This window comes from Stenella coeruleoalba, assembly GCF_951394435.1.
Source record: "Stenella coeruleoalba genome assembly, chromosome: 10".
In the NCBI taxonomy this organism is placed as follows: Eukaryota; Metazoa; Chordata; class Mammalia; order Artiodactyla; family Delphinidae; genus Stenella; species Stenella coeruleoalba.
The window spans coordinates 18,238,745-18,259,634 of record NC_137156.1 but is presented as its reverse complement, the minus strand read 5'-3'; the positions used below and the strand labels follow the sequence as shown (position 1 = coordinate 18,259,634).

At 38.8% G+C, this 20,890-nt stretch overlaps 1 protein-coding gene across 36 annotated transcripts in view; it reads right to left on the bottom strand.

The window, feature by feature from the left end:
- Window positions 1-20,890, bottom strand: part of LOC307193308 (uncharacterized protein) — a 1,334,119-nt gene that overhangs the window by 182,126 nt on the left and 1,131,103 nt on the right. For 21 of the 36 annotated variants that reach the window (XM_079935085.1, XM_079935089.1, XM_079935088.1 and 18 more), the window contains one exon: window positions 19,603-19,717. In XM_079935085.1, coding sequence (XP_079791211.1) covers window positions 19,613-19,717 — 105 coding nt within the window. In that variant the 3' untranslated portion in view covers window positions 19,603-19,612. Of the gene's footprint in view, window positions 1-19,027; window positions 19,721-20,890 lie in introns of those variants that run through there. The other 15 variants (XM_079935107.1, XM_079935108.1, XM_079935109.1 and 12 more) reach the window with 3 other exon arrangements.

Below are 20,890 nucleotides of genomic sequence, written 5' to 3'. Positions count from 1 at the left end.
GCTTTCAAAATTTTTACAACCTGCTTTATTCCTACATTGTTTTCAAGATCTATTCTATGATCTATACTTGATTCGATTTGAATCTAAATTACCCATATAAGCTACTTTCTGGTTTATAGTATCTCCAGTAACACAGTAGTTCGTTTAAAAAAAATTCAGTGAGAACTTATTTATGTACATTTAAGCAACTGCTAGGTTTTGTCTTTAGGTTCTTTTTTGTGTGTGTGCTCATCATTAACAATGGTGGAGTTAATATTTCTATACAGTGCTGTCTTCTTAAGTATATGTACAAGAATTTATTGCCCATATTTGTGTAAAAGAGAAATTACTAGATTGTTGTCTAGACATTTTTACCTTTAACAGAGAATGTCAAATGACTTCAAAATATTATCCTTATCTTCTTTAAGCAATTATACCCTTACCAAATTCCTATAAGACTTATTATAGCAAAGCATCTTAATCATTACCAATTTGCAGATGTGAAGTGAATCAGAGTGTTTGAATTTTCTTCTCTGAATCTATCTTTCTATCTATATCTATCACATTTTCTTTATCCAGTCATCTGTCGATGGACATTTAGGTTTTTTCCACATTGGCTATTGTGAGTAATGCTACAATGAGCATAGGAGTGCTAATATCTCTTCAATATCTGGATTTCAATTCTTTGGAATAAATACTCAGAAGTAGGATCGCTGGATCATATGCTAATTCATTTTAAATTTATGAAGGAACCTCCTTACTGTTTTCTGTAGCAGCTGCACCATTTTGCATTCTCACTAACAGTGTGTAAGTGTACCATTTCTCCACATCCTCACCAACATTATTCAAATCCTTAGCCCATTTTGAAATTATGTTATTAGTTTACTATTGAGTTATAGGAGTTCTTTAAATATTTTTCAGGTGAACCCATTATCAGAGATATGGTTTGCAAATATTTTCTCCCATTTTATAGGTTGTCCTTTCACTCTGTTGATTGTTTGCTACGCAGAAGCTGTTCAGTTTGATGTAGTCCCAAGTGTTTATATGTGTTTTAGTTACATGTACTTTGGTGTCATATGAATGAAATTATTGCCAAGACCAATGTCATGAAGATTTTCCCCTATTTTTTCTTCCAGAAGTTTTATAGCTTTGGGTCTTATGTTTAAGTCTTTAATCCACTTTGAGTTTATTTTTGTACATGGTGTAATAAGTGACCAATTTCATTTTTAGCACGTGGATATCAGTTTTCCCAATACCATTTGTTGCAGAGACTATCCTTTCCTCATTGTGTATTCTTGGCACCCTTGTCAAATACCAGTTGATTATATATGGGTGGATTTATTTATGGCCTCTCTAATCCATTCCATTGGTCTGTGTATCTGTCTTTAGGTCAGTACCAGACTATTTTGATCTCAGTGACTTTGTAATGTAGTTTGAAATCAGACAGTGTAAGTTTTTCTCAAGATTGATTTGGCTATTCAGGGTCTTTTGTGGTTCCATGTGAATTTTAGAATTGTTTTTTCAATTTCTGTAAAAAGTGTCATTGAGATTTTGATAGGGATTGCATTGAATCTGTAGATCACTTTGGGTAGCACAGACATTGTAACACTATTAATTCTTCCAATTCATGAACACAGCATTTTTTCCATTTGTTTGTGCCTTGTTTAATACACAATGGGGAAAGATTAGTTACCCAATATCCTTACTAGTTACAGGTCTGTTCAGACTTTCTTGGTAGACTGTTACAAATCATTTTATAGTCTGCCAAATTACTCTACTTCCTCACCAATAAATGGTACTTCCTCACCAATAAATGGTATTTTTAGTTGTTTAACAGGATGGTCTGGAAAAACTTAACTTGAACAAAATCTGAGGAAAAACAAAGTATATGAGGATGTTTTCATGTGGATATGAAAGGGAAGAGCTCTTTAGGCAAAGGGAACAGCCGCTGCTGCTGACCTTTGAACAAAAAATGCCTGGAGTGTATGGAAGCATCTAGTGTGGCTGCCGTGGAGGGAGCACAGTGAGGGAAAAGGAGGTAATGGAAGGGCCATACTTTGTAGGAAGGATGCTGTGGCCACAGTGAGGGCTTTGGCTTCAGAATGCAAGCAGTAAGTACTGTAAGGTTTGAGAAGGAGTGAAAGTATTGATCTGGCTGAGCTGTTGAGAAGAAATTATAAGAGAGTGCAGAGTAGAGCAGGGTGACAATTAAGAGGCTATTGCAAAGAAACTAACACACCATTGTAAAGCAATTATACTCCAATAAAGATGTTAAAAAAAAAAAAAGAACCAAGCTAAGTTCAATGTTGCATTTGGTTGACATTTCTTAAATCTCTTTAATTCATACTTTCCTTCTCCCTCATTTATTCCTTGCAATTTTTTTTTTTTTTGAAGAAACAAGACTGCTATTCCTATAGAGTTTTCCACATTCTAGATTTTGCTGATTGTACCCCCATGGTGTCAGTTAGTAGTATGCCATTCTGTCTCCTATGTTTCCTGTAAATGGGTAGTCAGATATAGAAGTCTGTTCACATTCAGGTCAATATGTTTTCAAGAAAACATCATAGTTGGTGTTGTGTACGTCTACTAGGAAGTATATAATATTTGGTTGTCCCTCTTTTTGTGAGTTTTGGTGTTGCTGGCCTGATTCTTTCATTAAAATATTTTTGCATCTAAAAAAAAAAAGAGGCTACTGCAACTATCTGTGCGAGAAAAATGGTGGCTGGAACCAAGGTGGTGTCAGTGGAGATGGTGAGAAATGGTAGGATCTTGGATATGTCTGAAGGTAAAACCAGAACAATGCCCTAATGGGACTGAAATGTTTACGAGAGAAAGAAGAGAAACAAGACTGACTCAAGATTTTTACCCCAACCAGTGATTTTCCCATCAAGTGAGACTGGGAAGAGTGCAGTTCTAGAAAATTTTGGGAGCATGTCAGGAAATCTGTCTTAGACATGAGGTGTGTTTAGAAAGAAATTCAAGTGGACATGTTGAGTAGGCACTGCATTCATGAATCTGAAACTCAGAGGAGAGGTTGCAGCCAGTGGGATCATCAGTATATAGACAGTATTTAAAATTATAAAACTGTTTTACTGTTTTATTCTATGCTCAGGCTAAGTTTAGGGTTTTTTTTTTTTCTTTCTATGTTACATTTTGGAACTTCCCCAGTTTTCATGCCACTTCATACAAATATACACACTGTTTAGTAATTTATCAGCAATTATATCTGTTGACATTCCAGCTGTTACTTATGGTATCTTCCTCTCTCAAAATCAGAAAACAGAGAATAAAATGACACCGGACTACCATACCAACTCAGCACACCTGGAGGCATCAAGTGTCTGACTCAGTGAATGTGCGTCTAACTTGTGGGGTAAGTAAGTACTTCAGACATCAAGTGATTATAATTTTTAATTTTAAAAGGTTTTTTAAATAATTAGAAAAATTAATTTAAAAGAATTATATTTTAAAATGATTAAACATTCCTTTCAAGCATAGACTCTTTGAGACAACTTTAGACACCACTTTGTGCTCTGGAGCACTTCTGTGCTTTGAAAACATCACATAGTCTAAAATTTGTCTAAGATATAGACATAGGACACTTTGTACCAATTCGGGTCTGAAGCAGTAATTATAATGAAAGCTGAATTTGGTTAACCATCCAACATAGACAAAGAAAACCTTTTCTATCATACTCTAGGAGATTTGAATTTTAAAAGAGTCATACATAAGTTTCTCATTAGCGTATTATTCTAGGCATCCATGTGTAGAGTTGATGATACAATGATGAAACCTCGGTGACATTACCTTCTCAGCTTTCTTAACTTTATCTGTTTAGAATTAGAGGGGACTGACTCTAGCAAAAGAACTGACTGTTCTTTTGTACCTTATGTACTTGAAATAACTCCTTTCTAATCAATTAAAGGTGGTTGCAGGCCCTTGTTACCTGATTTGTGATGAATAAAGCAAACCTCTTTTAATAAGAGTGGGGCAATGTACTTCCCTCTGGAACAACTATAGACGGCTGTCGACCAAAAGCCTGGTACCATATTTTTAACACGGAACTTAGAGTTCTCATTCTCAGTATCATTGAAGTATATATTTGTTTCTACAGTGGCTGACAGAAAGCCTGGAAACAGGTACTATTTTACTGTTTTACCTCATGGCTTGTGTCCTCTTGCCTAATACACCAAAAAATATGATCAGCTCTAAGAAGAGGAGGGTGTTAACGTTTTGTTTTGATTTTACTTCTTATTTTGTAATAACTATAGATTCACAAGAAGTTGCAAAGGTAGCACATGTACCCCTTACCTATTTTCACCCAATAGTTTACATCCTACAAAAGTATGGTAAAATATCTAAACCTAAAATTTGATGCTGTTGCTGTTGATGTGTGAGAGTTCTATTGTCCTATGTCATTTTATTACATATGTAGATTCATGTAACCACCAGAGTCTGCATTTATATGAGATGCAATGACCTAGTTTTTTTTTAATTAAGAGTGTCAATGCTTATATATATATATAAATAAGGGCTGTCCCTCAAGATAGTTACCTTAAGAGACTATATACTTCTTTCAAATACGGATATTGTACTCAAAATATTCCTGAAGCTCTCTTCTCCCGCAATGGTGCGTCTAACTTATTTGCAATACACAAAAGAAGCTCACCAGAGTGTTAATCCTGTCCTGCAGTCTTAAGGTGTTCCCTCTAAAGGTTACTGTCTCATTCCTGCTTTTGCAGTGCTAAACCCTCGATTCTTTTCTTAAATCTATGACTTTCCCATTGCCTACTTCACTCTCAGCCAACTGCTTTCCCTCCAAATTCTACGAGAAAATCAGACCCTTAGACATGAACTCCTATGACTTCCTATCAACCTCTGCTCCAGTGGAGGAAGTAGTCTTCTCACCCAATACCACATCCACTTTCTACAATTACCTTTGTGAGTGACAGAGAGAGAACACGGGAGGGCTTTCCTGCTGGAGAACAGTCCCTTATGCTCTCTCCTCCCCTTGCAAGTTTCATCTCCTCTGCAGACTGTGCCATCCCACCCATGCCCCACTCAAACGCAAGGCATCCTGTTCTTGGTTGGCCCAAAAGTACTTCCTCTGCTTGAAGCTAAAAGATGTAACCGTTTTCATTGTAAAAAGGCATTTATATATCAAAGTGGGAGTTTGCATGAGATTCATTGTAGGGGCCTATTTTCACTAGTTTCGTGGCTTGTAGCTCTGGCCATGTGTGTCTTGGCACATGACGTGCTGGCTTCAGAGGTGAAAGGCACAAACCATGTTCTTCTGGAGAGTGACACAGGCTTAGTCAAGAAAAAATTGGACTGGAGTCTCCCCTATTCAAATCACTTGGGTAGAATGTTTGCCTGTAATACAGTATAATAGCAAAAGTGTTCAATGGAGAGTTTATGGCTAGTAATAGACCTTGAAAAAGCTTCTGAGACATAATGTAGAAAATCCAGGTAGCTTTATTAATATTTGAACACATATTATTTTTCTGTGAAATATATACCTGCCACTTATAGACATTTTAAGCCATATTCTAATATGCTTCCCCTTGCAGTTTGAATATTTCCATTGTGTCACGAGTATGGCATATTTCAATATTCTGAATAACAGAAGACAGAAAACAGCATATTTGATTTGCATGAGCCTGCTATGGGTATATATTGCTTTCTCAGAGGGAGTATGCCTATTTTGGTGACCCAATTAGAAATATGCCGAAATAATCAACAGTAATTTGGAAAGTCAGTGAACCAAGGTGTCTGTAAGTAATAGCAAAGCTGATTCAATACTAGTGTTTGCTTCAAGATTGTCCCCATTTCCTAGGCAAGCGCTGTTCAAAATTTTAAATTACCTCAGGCTAAAACCTGTTAAATCCATTGTCAGTTCATTTGCAGGTTCTTCTCTCTCCCTAACCTGAGAATGTTTGAATTTGTTAATCCATTTAGTCAGCCATTGACTGTGGAACTTTTGCTTACCCTAGGCAAACTGGAAATTGCCTACTCTTTCCAAATCCCATTCTTTGACTCACACACACTGGCCATTTTGCATTTTGTTCCCAGTAATGTTTTGCGTGGGGAGGCGAGGCGGCCACCTGCTCTGTCTCTGTGGTAAAGTCAGACTTGCATTTAGTACATGCACTGATTTAATAATGATAACCCTTCGATCCAAATCTGCTGTAAGACTATGATGAAATTCTGGTTCAAATTAGTCAGTGAACCAACTATTTAGAGGCTGTCAGTGCTGATGCTGTGACTAAAGTCACTTCTTCTTCAAGCTCCTCAGAGGCACCGTAATGAAGTCTCCTGGTTGGAGTACGGTAGAAAATCTATTTTGTGGTAGTTAGGAAAGATAATCTTGCAGGTGCCAACACGCACAAATGGAATCCCAATCATACTGTGTCTGAATAGGCAAAAAATGAATAAGTCGGTTGTATTAAAACGATTCCCTTGTTCACAATCATCTATTGCACCTGCCGAGTTAATGTGGTCTATTAGCATACCAAAGTCATTAGTATTTTCATAAAAGCCTGATTCCTGGTATAGTTAACACAAACTTGGTTGGTAAATGCTGTTTATTATTTCCCCACCCATCATCACCCTCAACAAATGTGTTGGTCTATGTTGCCTGTGGTCTTATTGTTCTCCTGAATATCATGATTTAATCTAAGAATTCAGAAAAAATGGTCCTTGCTCTTGGATACTCATGATAATGAATTTTGCATAGTTTATGAACAGAGGATTTTAAATGTACTCTAAGTTGAGCAGTAAGGAACAAATACTCCAGTAATAAATATTTTTAAAGCAGGCCTGCCTTCCCATAATCTAAATTTATATAAGTAGACACTATAATAAAGCCCTTGGATAATGAAGTACAGATGTCTCCTAAATTGACTCTCTGCTTTCATTATTGCTTAAGCAATACTTTTACTTCCTTAAGCAACAGTAAAAGCATTGCACTGAGACTGTCATCTCAGCAGAGCAGTGAACATGAGTCTTTTAACATATAAGTCAAATCATCTTACTCTGCTGCTTGACAGGGATTCTCCATTCCACTCAGAAGTAAAACTAAAGTCTTCAAACGCCTGACAAAGACTTTTTGAGGTGGATCCTACTATTTCACTGACCTTGCCACCCAAACTCCACCCATCTGCTCCTTACTGACTGCACTCTGGCCTTAGAGCACTTACACTGACTTTTTTTTTTTTTTTTTGCAGTTTGGCATATTCTTCTCCTCTGTATTTTCAAAACAACTCCTTTAAGTCCTAGCTCACCTCTTAACATGAGATACTTCACCACACTATTTAAAATTAGAATCTTCAAACCCAAGTTCTCCTAGAGTGTGCAGTAAGCATGTTTACTCTTTGTTCCAGAGGGGGATACTATCTCTATCTTCCAAGGTTTGTTCACAGTATAAATATTCTTATTAATGACAACCAGAAAAAGGACAGTCAAAGCCTTACTAGCAAGATGTGAAGAAATTAAGAGACCCGTAAAGAACTACCTCCCAACCATAATATTTACAGTTTATGTTTACCCCAATGTAAATCTCCCTGAGAGATTTTATTTCTTCACTGATATACTCATGAGGCATGAAAACGGAATTTAGATCTTGTTTTTTCAATCCACAATCCCCAAAACTGCAGCTTCCTCTCTTGGTGATTCTACTCAGAGTAATCTCTGGGCCCATTTTCTCAACCATAAAATGGGATTAGTAAATAATGCCTCTCTAACACCTTTTGGTAAGAATTTAATATTAAATGTCAATAAGCCTTGGAATTCTCCAAGGCTCAGGTGTAGATAGGATAGGGAATATCATCTCAGGCTTCACAAATAAATTCACAAATTTATTTTGCTAGCCCAGACCTTTTTTCTGATACTTAGTCCCATCAGTTCCGTCTGACCTCATAGACATGTGCACCAAAACTGAATTTATGTTGATCATCTTAAGCTAGGCTATCTTTCAGTTTCCCTTAACACAGTAAATTGCACTCCCATTCATTTATTTGTGCAAACCATAATCCATGACTCATCTTTGACTCTTCCTTCTCTCCCGACCCATCCCACCCTCATATTCAATCACTCATCACTTTTTGTTAATTTCACCTCTTAAATATCTTTGGACTCTACTTTTTCCATCTCTACTGATAGAAACATGAACCCAAGGCCAGTGATTCCCAACTGTTTAAGATCAACCGATCCTATAAAATATTTCATAGGGGCTTCCGGGAAGATGGCAGAAGAGTAAGACACAGAGATCACCTTCCTCCCCACAGATAACACCAGAAATACATCTACACGTGGAACAACTCTTACAGAACACCTACTGAACGCTGGCAGAAGACCTCAGACCTCCCAAAAGGCAAGAAACCCCCCACGTACCTGGGTAGGGCAAAAGAAAAAACAGACAAAAGAATAGGCACGGGACCAGCACCACTGTGAGGGAGCTGTGAAGGAGGAAAGCTTTCCACACACTAGGAAGCCCCTTCGCGGGCGGAGACTGCGGGTGGCGGAGGGAGAAGGCTTCGGGGCCGCGGAAGAGAGCACAGCAACAGGGGTGCGGAGGGCAAAGCGGAGAGATTCCCGCACAGAGGATCAGGGCCGACCGGCACTCACCAGCCCGAGAGGCTTGTCTGCTCACCCGCCGGGGCGGGCGGGGCTCGGAGTTGAGGTTCGGGCTTCGGTCAGAGCGCAGGGAGAGGACTAGGGTTGGCGGCGTGAACACTGCCTGCAGGGGGTTAGTGCACCATGGCTAGCCGGAAGGGAGTCCGGGGAAAAGTCTGGACCTACCGAAGACGCAAGAGACTTTTTCTTACCTCTTTGTTTCCTGGTGCACGAGGAGAGGGGATTAAGAGCGCTGCTTAAAGGAGCTCCAGAGACAGGCGTGAGACGCGGCTAAAAGCGCGGACCCCAGAGACGCTAAGGCTGCTGCTGCCGCCACCAACAAGCCTGTGTGCGAGCACAGGTCACTATCCACACCTCCCTTCCGGGGAGCCTGTGCAGCCCGCCATTGCCAGGGTCCCGGAATCCACGGACAACTTCCCCGGGAGGACGCACGCCCCGCCTCACGCTGGTGCAACGTCACGCCGGCCTCTGCCGCCACAGGCCCGCCCCGCACTCCGTGCCCCTCCCTCCCCCGACCCCGGCCTGAGTGAGCCAGAGCCAACCCAGCAGCTGCTCCTTTAACTCGGTCCTGTCTGAGCGAAGAACAGACGCCCTCTGGCGACCTACACGCCGAGGCGGGGCCAAATCCAAAGCTGAGCCCCGGGAGCTGTGAAAACAAAGAAGAGAAAGGGAAATCTCTCCCAGCAGCCTCAGAAGCAGCGAATTAAAGCTCCACAATCAACTAGATGTACCCTAGCATCTGTGGAATACATGAATACACAACGAATCATCCCAAATTAAGCAGGTGGACTTTGAGAGCAACATTTATGATTTTTTCCCCTTTTCCTCTTTTTGCGAGTGTGTATGTCTACGCCTCTGTGTGAGATTTTGTCTCTATAGCTTTGCTTCCACCATTTATCCTAAGGTTCTATCCGTCCGTTTTTTTTGTTTTGGTTAATTTTTTTTTCTTTTTCTTCTCTTAATAATTTTTTTTTATTTTAATAAATTTATTTTATTTTACTTTATTTTATTTAACTTTATCTTCTTTCTTTCATTTTTTCCTTACTTCCCTCCTTCCTTCCTTCCTCACTCTCTCCTTTCTGTCTTTCTACTTCTACTAATTATTTCTATCTACTTTTTCTCCCTTTTATTCTGAGCCGTGTGGATGAAAGGATCTTGGTGCTCCAGCCAGGAGTCAGTGCTGTGCCTCTGAGGTGAGAGAGCCAACTTCAGGACACTGGTCCACAAGAGACCTCCCAGCTCCACATAATATCATAACAGCGAAAATCTCCCAGAGATCTCTATCTCAACACCAGCACCCAGCTTCACTCAACGACCAGCAAGCTACAGTGCTGGACATCCTATGCCAAACAACTAGCAAGACAGGAACACAACCCCACCCATTAGCAGAGAGGCTGCCTAAAATCATAATAAGTCCACAGACACCCCAAAACACACCACCAAACGTGGACCTGCCCACCAGAAAGACAAGATCCAGCCTCATCCACCGGAACACAGGCACTAGTCCCCTCCACCAGGAAGCCTACACAACCCACTGAACCAACTTTAGCCACTGGGGACAGACACCAAAAACAACGGGAACTACGAACCTGCAGCCTGCAAAAAGGAGACCCCAAACACAGTAAGATAAGCAAAATGAGAAGACACAAAACACACAGCAGATGAAGGAGCAAGATAAAACCCCACCAGACCTAACAAATGAAGAGGAAATAGGCAGTCTACCTGAAAAAGAATTCAGAATAATGACAGTAAAGATGATCCAACATCTTGGAAATAGAATAGACAAAATCCAAGAAGCATTTAACAAGGTCCTAGAAGAACTAAAGATGAAACAAACAACAATGAACAACACAATAAATGAAATTAAAAATACTCTAGATGGGATCAATAGCAGAATATAACTGAGGCAGAAGAACGGATAAGTGACCTGGAAGATAAAGTAGTGGAAATAACTACTGCAGAGCAGAATAAAGAAAAAAGAATGAAAAGAACTGAGGACAGTCTCAGAGACCTCTGGGACAACATTAAACGCACCAACATTCGAATTACAGGGTTTCCAGAAGAAGAAGAGAAAAAGAAAGGGACTGAGAAAATATTTGAAGAGATTATAGTTGAAAATTTCCCTAATATGGGCAAGGAAATAGTTAATCAAGTCCAGGAAGCACAAACAGTCCCATACAGGATAAATCCAAGGAGAAATATGCCAAGACACATATTAAGCAAACTGTCAAAAATTAAATACAAAGAAGACCTGTATGCAGAACACTATAAGACACTGATGAAAGAAATTAAAGATGATACAAATAGATGGAGAGATATACCATGTTCTTGGACTGGAAGAATCGACATTGTGAAAATGACTATACTACCCAAAGCCATCTACAGATTCAATGCAATCCCTATCAAACTACCACTGGCATTTTTCACAGAACTAGAAAAAAAATTTCACAATTTGTATGGAAACACAAAAGACCCCGAATAGCCAAAGCAGTCTTGAGAATGAAAAATGGAGCTGGAGGAATCAGCCTACCTGACTTCAGACTATACTACAGAGCTACAGTAATGAAGACAGTACGGTACTGGCACAAAAACAGAAAGATAGATCAATGGAACAGGATAGAAAGCCCAGAGATAAACCCACGCACATATGGTCACCTTATCTTTGATAAAGGAGGCAGAAATGTACAGTGGAGAATGGTACATAAGTGGTGCTGGGAACACTGGACAGGTACATGCAAAGTATGAGATTAGATCACTCCCTAACACCATACACAAAAATAAGCTCAAAATGGATTAAAGACCTAAATGTAAGGCCAGAAACTATCAAACTCTTAGAGGAAAACATAGGCAGAACACTCTATGACATAAATTATAACAAGATCCTTTTTGACCCACCTCCTAGAGAAATGGAAATAAAAACAAAAATAAACAAATGGGACCTAATGAAACTTAAAATCTTTTGCACAGCAAAGGAAACCATAAACAAGACCAAAAGACATCTCTCAGAATGGGAGGAAATATTTGCAAATGAAGCAACTGACAAAGAATTAATCTCCAAAATATATAAGCAGCTCATGCAGCTCAATAAGAAAAAAACAAACAACCCAATCCAAAAATGGGCAGAAGACCTAAATAGACATTTCTCCAAAGAAGATATACAGACTGCCAACAAACACATGAAAGAGTGCTCAACATCATTAATCATTAGAGAAATGCAAATCAAAACTACAACGCGATATCATCTCACACCAGTCAGAATGGCCATCATCAAAAAATCTAGAAACAATAAATGCTGGAGAGGGTGTGGAGAAAAGGGAACCCTCTTGCACTGTTGGTGGGAATGTGCATTGGTACAGCCACTATGGAGAACAGGAACAGGAGGTTCCTTAAAAAACTAAAAATAGAACTACCATATGACCCAGCAATCCCACTACTGGGCATATACCCTGAGAAAACCATAATTCAAAAGGAGTCATGTACCAAAATGTTCATTGCAGCTCTATTTACAATAGCCCGGAGATGGAAACAACCTAAGTGTCCATCATTGGATGAATGGATAAAGAAGACGTGGCACATATATACAATGGAATATTACTCAGCCATAAAAAGAAACGAAATTGAGCTATTTGTAATGAGGTGGATAGACCTAGAGTCTGTCATACAGAGTGAAGTAAGTCAGAAAGAGAAAGACAAATACCGTATGCTAACACATATATATATATGGAATTTAAGAAAAAAAAAAATGTCATGAAGAACCTAGAGGTAAGAGAGGAATAAAGACACAGACCTACTAGAGAATGGACTTGAGGATATGGGGAGGGGGAATGGTAAGCTGTGACAAAGCGAGAGAGAGGCATGGACATTTATACACTACCAAACGTAAGGGAGATAGCTAGTGGGAAGCAGCCGCATAGCACAGGGAGATCAGCTCTGTGGTTTGTGACCGCCTAGAGGGGTGGGATTGGGAGGGTGGGAGGGAGGGAGACGCAAAAGGGAAGAGATATGGGAACATATGTATAATTGATTCACTTTGTTATAAAGAAGAAACTAACACACCATTGTAAAGCAATTATACTCCAATAAAGATGTAAAAAAAAAATAATACTTCCTTTAATATACAAAATGAATTCATATATAATACAACCAAACTTACACACAAAATTTCAAAATAAAAATATTTTAACTGTAATATGAAGTTTAAATAAAGGAAATTATATGATAATAATATGCATTTCAACATGTTAAAAACAGACATGGCTAGAGCATAAACCTAAAAGTGTCAGATGTTTGCAGCTACATAAAGAATCATTCTGGATTTGAAAGCTACAAAGGCAGACAAATACAGGTCCATTGTATTGGACTCTAAAACCAGGAGCAGCAATTACCTTCAGCGATATGATTTTCCAAAATGGCCAAAATGTAGTAATTTCTCAAACAAAGTAAAATACAATTATGTCTCAATTTATATAGTAGATGCATTCCTGGAAAATTTAGTTTACACTTAAATTGTGCAAAAATACTGTGTTTATATCTAAAATTGAATAGATTATAGACAGGTTTTTCAGTTATATGAAAGTCTATGCTTTTTACTGGGACATTCTAAAGTTTTGTGAGACACAGACTATTCTCCCGTTAAGTTTAAATGTCTTGCACATTGAAAATATGCCTAGAAAACCTGGACCCACTTATCAATACGTTCCAGTAGCCAATAGCCACTGCTCTGAAAAAATAAAACAAAACAGAACATGAGCATTGTCATTAATTTCCATATTGTCCAGGAAAGTGCATGTCACTTCCACTGAGAACTGCTTCTATAGACTAAGTTATCTTTATTCTTAATTCATTATCCTCCTAAAAGTCTTTTCAGCTTCACTCCTATTCTCTCTAATTAATCAGTAGCTTATCTAGAGTTGATTCACAAAGCCAAATTTGATTATTTTACCAGTATTTGTCTGTTTTTTTCAGAAAAACAGACCAATACTGTATGGAGTTACATAAAAATTTATTATAAGAATTGGATCATGCAGTCATGGAAGCTGAGAAGTCCCAAGGTCTGCTACCAGAAAGCTAAAGACACAGGAGAGCTGGTAGTGTAAGTTCCAGTCTGAGTCTAAAGGCCTGAGAACTGGGAGAGCTGATGATGTAAGTTCAAGGCTAAAAGCCAGCAGGCCCGAGACTCAAGAAAAACCAATGTTTCAGTTAAAATCTGAAGTCAAGAAAACATCAAGGGGCTTCCCTGGTGGCGCAGTGGTTGAGAGTCCACCTGCCAATGCAGGGGACACGGGTTTGTGCCCTGGTCCAGGAAGATCCCACATGCCGCAGAGTGGCTGGGCCTGTGAGCCATGGCCGCTGAGCCTGTGCGTCCGGAGCCTGTGCTCCGCAACGGGAGAGGCCACAACAGTGAGAGGCCCGCGTACCGCAAAAAAAAAAAAAAAAGAAAAAGATCAATATCTGAGCTTGAAGCAGCCAGGCAAGAAGAATTCAATCTTACTACTTAGGGGAAGGTCAGCCTTTTTTGTCTTATTCAGGCCTCCAACTGATAGGATGAGGCCCACCCAGTATTGAGGAGGGCAATCTGCTTTACTCAGTCTATGGATTCAAATGTTAATTTCATCCAAAACACACCCAGAAATATGTTTGACCAGTTATCTGAGCACCCCATGATCCAGTCAAGTTGATGTATAAAATTTGCCATCACACTGCTGATTACATAAATCCCCTTAGGGCCATTTCCTTCTCTTAAGGTACAAAAATTTGGCCTGACTTCTAAGACCTTATGTTGTCTAACTCTTGACTGCTTTCAAGCCACAGTTCACCATTTTGCATATTCTTCTGTGTGCTTGAGACACACTGACTTTCCAATTCTACATATAAACAATGATCCTTTATATCATAGCATCTGTGCATCTCTATTCTATGTACTCTTTTTACCATTCAAACTTTCCAAGTTAACTTCTAATTATAGTTTCTCTGCTTAGAAGCTGGAGCTTTTTGTTTAGAAGCTATAATGACCTTTCAGAAAAATTTATTTTATAAATTTTCAATACAGCTAGGGGTAACATTAAAAATATTTAATCAGTAAGACATGGGAATTAGTCAACCAAAATACAAGCCAGCTACTGGAGAAGTATCCTAAGGACCCTAGTCTATAAAGTGTCAACCCATTAGTTTCTGAGTTGTGTTGTGGTCTGGGTTTGGGTAATCCAGGATATTCCTGGCGAGATAATATAGTAGTCAGAGAAGGTAGGCACTAAGAGATTTGGAAAATCAACTATTTATCAACTCTTAACTATTTTAATATTTTAAAACCAGTATGGCTGTTGAAAGTAACCCAAATTATTGTCCTACGATTATTATTATTTACCATTGGTTGCATGGCAGTATTTAGACTTAGGTGGAGTTTACCTATAGATTTTGGCAGCATTTTCAATCAGTTTCAGTCCTGGAAGGTCTTGTTACAGAATATATAACCCCAAGTCTGCTCCTTTATTACACTTTGCACAATTATAATTTTACTTTAATTTGTAAAATGATTTAATTGAACTTTCTACCACTAGATTGTAAATTCAGTAAAGGCAGGCACTATATCTACTTTTGCACACCAAATTATACTAAATGCCCTCAAAAAGTGTGGTTCATATTGAAGTCAATAAATATTTCCTAAAAGGATGAATGTAAATGTCTTTCATATAGTTAGTACTCAACACATCTTAACTTCCTTTTTCCCCTCCTCCTTACCCCCAAGCATGACATAGCACATGTATTTATTTTAATCAACACATACCAGCAAACTTCCAGATATTCAGCTACCCAAAGTTTAAGGAGCAAAAATCGAAATTACATAGTAGGTTTTGGAATTTCCCTCTCCAATTCTAATGTGCCAAAACTAGACCATGGAACGGGAGGCTTATTTTCTTGATATAATTTCTTCTATTTCTTACCCTCTGAGCTTTGTGTAAACTCAGTCCCAGATCTCAACTTTTGTTTTCCCTCTCACACCAGGCCACTGTGTCTTCTGTGATACTGAACATATTGCCAACCTGTATACTCACCCCAACAGCTTCATCATGGAGGAAATGAAACTCTAGGCTTCCAAGACCTAGGGGACTTAGATTTAAATAAAAGCCGGTGTAAAAGGCAATTAATGACCCGAATTATCAGCTCAAAAAAAAGTTGTACAAAGAGGAAAATGTTTTTAAAGAAAATAAAAAGAAATTGTTATGCCTGGGACCAAAATGAATGAGGACACCACAAACTAAGACAAATGCTCATGATTAAGAGTCATGGCTGGTCTTCAAGTGTCATTTATATACTTTCAAACCTTGAAATTTCCAAAACAAAAGAGATCTGCACTTTTTCTTGTACTTATTATCTAGTTTGCTCAATGTTCCATGGAGTTTATTACTCTGTGAAATTAAATATAATTGGTTTATGGAAACTAAACAAAAGCCTAAATTCAAAGCACATTTAAAAAATCAAATTCATTAATTTAGTTCACACACTCATTGACCCCATCCTGCCAACTTTACTATCCTTTGTACTTTTCTGTGATTAAACCTAAAAATATGTTTAGATGAGATCACAAATAAGTGTGGTGAGAAAATATTTGGATTTATCAGCCAATATGATTTTCCCACTATTTCTGTACTTCTGTTCTTACCCCACCCCAGCCCTACCACAGCCCCAAACAAACTAGGATAAGGGATTCTGCCAGAATTGCCTGCTGAAGACTGCAACATACAGAAGGATAAAAATCTTGGCTTTTGACAAATAAAAAGCCAAGAACCAAAAAGAAACCAGATTTGAAAGAACACAAAACCAGAACAGTATTTTTAACCCCTAGGGTCTAGATAAAATTTGCCACATAGGAAGAAAATGAGAAAAATTGGGAGGAGAGAAAAAAATAGAGAAAAATTTGTGAGAAGGTCCTTGCACCATACCCCTTTCCTCCAAGCTCATTTGGCATTGGAAGAATGCTAGAATCCATGAATTTCATTTGGAAATCTAAGAGCACAGAAGTATATCCTCCAGCCACACAGTACATGCTGGGAAACTGGCAAGTTCTGCATCTCACGGAAAAAAATGTCCTGTGCACCTGAGAAGAGCAAAGAACAGTTAAAGAGTCTTTTGTTGTCCCAAAGAGTTCACAGAGTTTCCCACGTCCCAGTCCAGTAAATGAAAGCAGCTGAACATTTGCAGCGGCTGATAGATGGATGGTAGCAGGTGGTGGAAAGCTGGACCTGGAGGGCTCCTGTAGTCAGAAGCGTGGGACATCCCCACAGCTCCCTGCATGAGTTGGAATCTACAGAGCAGGTGAGATGAAATATGGCTCAAGAGATGGCAGCCTGCAGTGATAATAAGCAAGAATCAGATGCTTCCTACCCTCAAGCATGGCACCATGAAATCCCTGTAATTTAGATGCCGTGGAGAAGAAATACGGGTAGGAAAACTACTTTGACTGCACTTCATTTTTTCTACCCAAGTGGAAGCAGGCACAAAGTGGGAATTAAGGTGATGTAAGAAAAAATTAAAATATATTATTTCTTAAGCCCCAGAGCTTTGGGGATATTGAATTAAAGGCTTTGGAGAATGACATCAAGTAATTCTTGCCTCATTTACAAACTTTGGTCTTGCCTTAGTCAGTCTGGGCTGCTATAACAAAGTACCATAGATTGGGTGGCTTATAAACATCAAAAAATTTATTTCTCACGGTTGTGGAGCCCGGAAGTCAGAGATCAGGGTGCCAGCATGGTTAGGTTCTGGTGAGAGCCCTCTTCCAGGTTGGGGACTATTGACTTCTCCTGGTGTCCTCATATAGCGGAAAGAGAGCTAGCAAACTCTCTGGCCTTTTCTTAAAAGGGCATTAATCCCATTTTTGAGACTCCACTCTCATGATCTAATCACCTCCCCAAAGCCCCACCTCCAAATACCTTCACATTAGGGTTTCAACATACGAATTTTGGGGGGGACACAAAATTGTAGATCTGGACAAGGATATCAGAATTTATTAACATTTAGATTTTCCTATGATGTACCATGATAACAGTCTATAGAACATTTTTAGAAAAAACAAAACAGGCTAAACCAAAGAAAATTTAAAAGGACAGACCATGATGCTATGTGACTGTTATGCTCTATTTGCGGAGGTTTCAGACAGTTCCATATGGATGTAGACAAAGGCACCCAGTGTGTCCTGTCTTCCCCATAATCACTATTTAGGGAAGTGTTTAGGATTGAAGACTCAAGAGCAGAGGGTCAGAAGACAACTAAGTAGGCAATGTCTTCTATTAGTTCAAAACAAAACATGTGCCAGGTACATTAGAGGGATATTACACGAATAGGAACCATTTTTAACCAAAAAATTAAATCATAAGTCATCAAAGAGGCAAAGCCATCATCAAAGCATAAATACATGTAGTGTAAAGATGCAGCGTATTGCCTTACTTCCAGCTTTGCTTTGCTTCCATGAGTGCACCAGTCTTGACTTTTCTAGGGGAGTATCTGGTGGAGTAAGCACCCTCCACCAGATACATCCTGCCCTTCTGGTGTTCTTTGCCACCAGGTGACACAGACTCACTGATTTAGCCTGGTGGATTTCCAAATTCCTCCTACTTCCCCACCTTACACTCCAACTTGCAAACAGTTTTACATAGACCTTGAGTTGTAGAATGATTGGTCTGGAAGGGAGTGTTGAAGTAATTTGCATGAAGTCAGATGTCCAACTCACTTCCTGAATCTTGCTCCCACAAGGTCCTACTACTCTGTTTCTTCTTAAATCAATCGAGACAGAGAGAAGTGATCTTGGGTATTAACATACACACAATCCATCTGCATGGAAGTCACAGGTCAGGGGTGCAGAGGTGAAGCAAGACACATGAAGTATAAGAAATTGGTCATTGAAAATCCCTTTCATGCCTAGTGGTTTTGGAGTGGATATAGTGTCTTGCAGTACATTGCTGGGGGTGTTCCAATCGAAGTGGTTAGTTACAGTTTATCACACTCCTATTACACTCCTCTAGAATGGGGGACAGTTTCCTTCCTGAATAAGGCTGAAAGAGTGACTCTTAGAAATCTCTCTCATGCTCATAAATGTAGATACCTAATAATTTATCTATTTCAGTGTTTTCTTTGAGTGTTTCCTGGAGCCATTACTTCAGAGTTACCTGAAAAACTTGTTAAAAGGTGGATATAAATCTCATCAAAATCTTTGGAATCAATAGAGATGGGTTGAGTTTGAGAACTGGGAGGGGGACCCCAGGACTCTTTGCTTTTTTAAACAACCTGCTTCCTCCCACTAAAGGTTGAGAAGAGCTTTTCTAGCTCTTCAGAAACCAGGCTGCATTAAACATAGTTTCCCAGTGCAAGCAAGGGCCAAGTCAAAGTGAGCCATAGTTTCTCGGTGTGAAATGCCTGTGAGTTTCATTCGGGTGAATTGCTCCACTGAGATTCTGCCCCATTGGGTGAGCTGAGATTACAGAGTTGATGAGAAGCCAATAGAACAGACTGTAACCCCCGGATACTGCTGAATAAGCCACAGCCGTGTGCAGCACTGAGTGTATGGTCCCATCAAATTTATGGACAACTCTGTTTATCATCTCGTGGCATATGCCTCTGTAATATTTGTTTATAAAGGGCCAAGGCTGGGTGTATTATGCATCACAAATGATATACTGTCGAGTTTCCCAGGATAAATGAAATATGTCCATTTTTTCCCATCTGGATCTTGTTATATTTTTTTCCATGATTAGCATTTTGGCAGAACTCTTCTATTCTGCTGTTCCATGTGCCCAGGGGAGGCAAAGAGTTGAACTCTTTCCAAAATCAGGGTAGTTCTGCGTGGAGAAAAACTACAGCTGAAAGGGCACTTTCTTTATGTAGATTCTCCACACTCGGGCGGAGGAAGCAGAGGTTGGGAATATGATTAGTGGGAAGTGAAAGCACCATGAGATCAAGGCTCACGTGAGTCACAAAGTGTGGAAATGTTCTTACCAGATGATAGTCAGGATACAGGAGATTTTCTGTCCCTCAGAACCAGCTGAGCTTGTGAAATCCTCCACAATCCAGAGCTGCAGACGGAGGCCCTGTTCTCAGTTATGAATTTAGTCTGCTTGAGATAAAAATGGGGTCACAATGATCATCTGACGCCTTGTTAATTTCTGCAGCAACCAAACCAAACCAAACTCGCTTGTACGCAGTAACATGGCTTATTCTTTTAAAATAATGCTATAACAGAAATAACAGAACCAAAGTCTGTTTTTCATTTTGGGCGAGTTACTGGAGTAGAACATAGAAACAAAACAGCCTGCAAGGGCAAAGGTCTCTTTTCACTTGTGAAATAGACGTAAGCAAGCAACTCCGAAGTCTGTCTTCCTGGGCTGATGGCTTTCTACTTTAAAAAGAATTGTCTATGGTTCTTTTCAATTTTCTATTTAAATGATAATGGCCTGTAATTGATATTTTTAGGTAAGACCTTATGTCTCAGATTTAAAATAGCTTGCTGTTTTATTCCACAAAACATATTTCTATTCCTATTTTTACTCATATTTACAGACTAAATTTTCACTTGCATTAGAGATTCACTTTAAATGTGTAGAATCAGGGAATTAGACACCAACGTGAGATAAATAAGCACTGCACGATACCCAAAATAAGAGAGAAAAATCAAGAAATGGTCTTTAGGAGATTTGATAAAGAATTAATGCAGATGGCCATCTATAATCAGAAGACTTCCCAGGTTTCAGTTACTTAAATGCCTTTATTTTCATGTTATTGCCAAATATTATATATAACCAAAATGCCTAATATATTTTTGATATATTAGAGATGATGCTGCCATTTCAAATGATGAAATAAAGTATTTTATTCAAAACAAAACTCCAATTTTCCAGTTAAAATATTTTTCTGATTATTATATTTATATTGTTTCCATAATTACTGAAATTTATATTGGTACAAATTACTCTGCCTATGTTATCCATCTATCTATCCACCTAACTATTTATGTAGCTGTAATATATTATATTACACATTATATAGTATATTGCCAATTGATACATGAGTTCAAAATATTAGTTCTCCTTTTCCATTTTCTGTCTCTGCAGAAATACTACTGAATTATTTTACTTCTACAATCAGATATAGCTCCAGCTCCTGAAACAATCCATTCAAAAGCAGGAACTGTATAAAAACGTACAACTGCCTCTCCTCATATCTCCCCTTTATCCTAATCCTTTGGTGTTTAATATTTGTTATACCTTAAGTCACTGGAGTTTTTAGC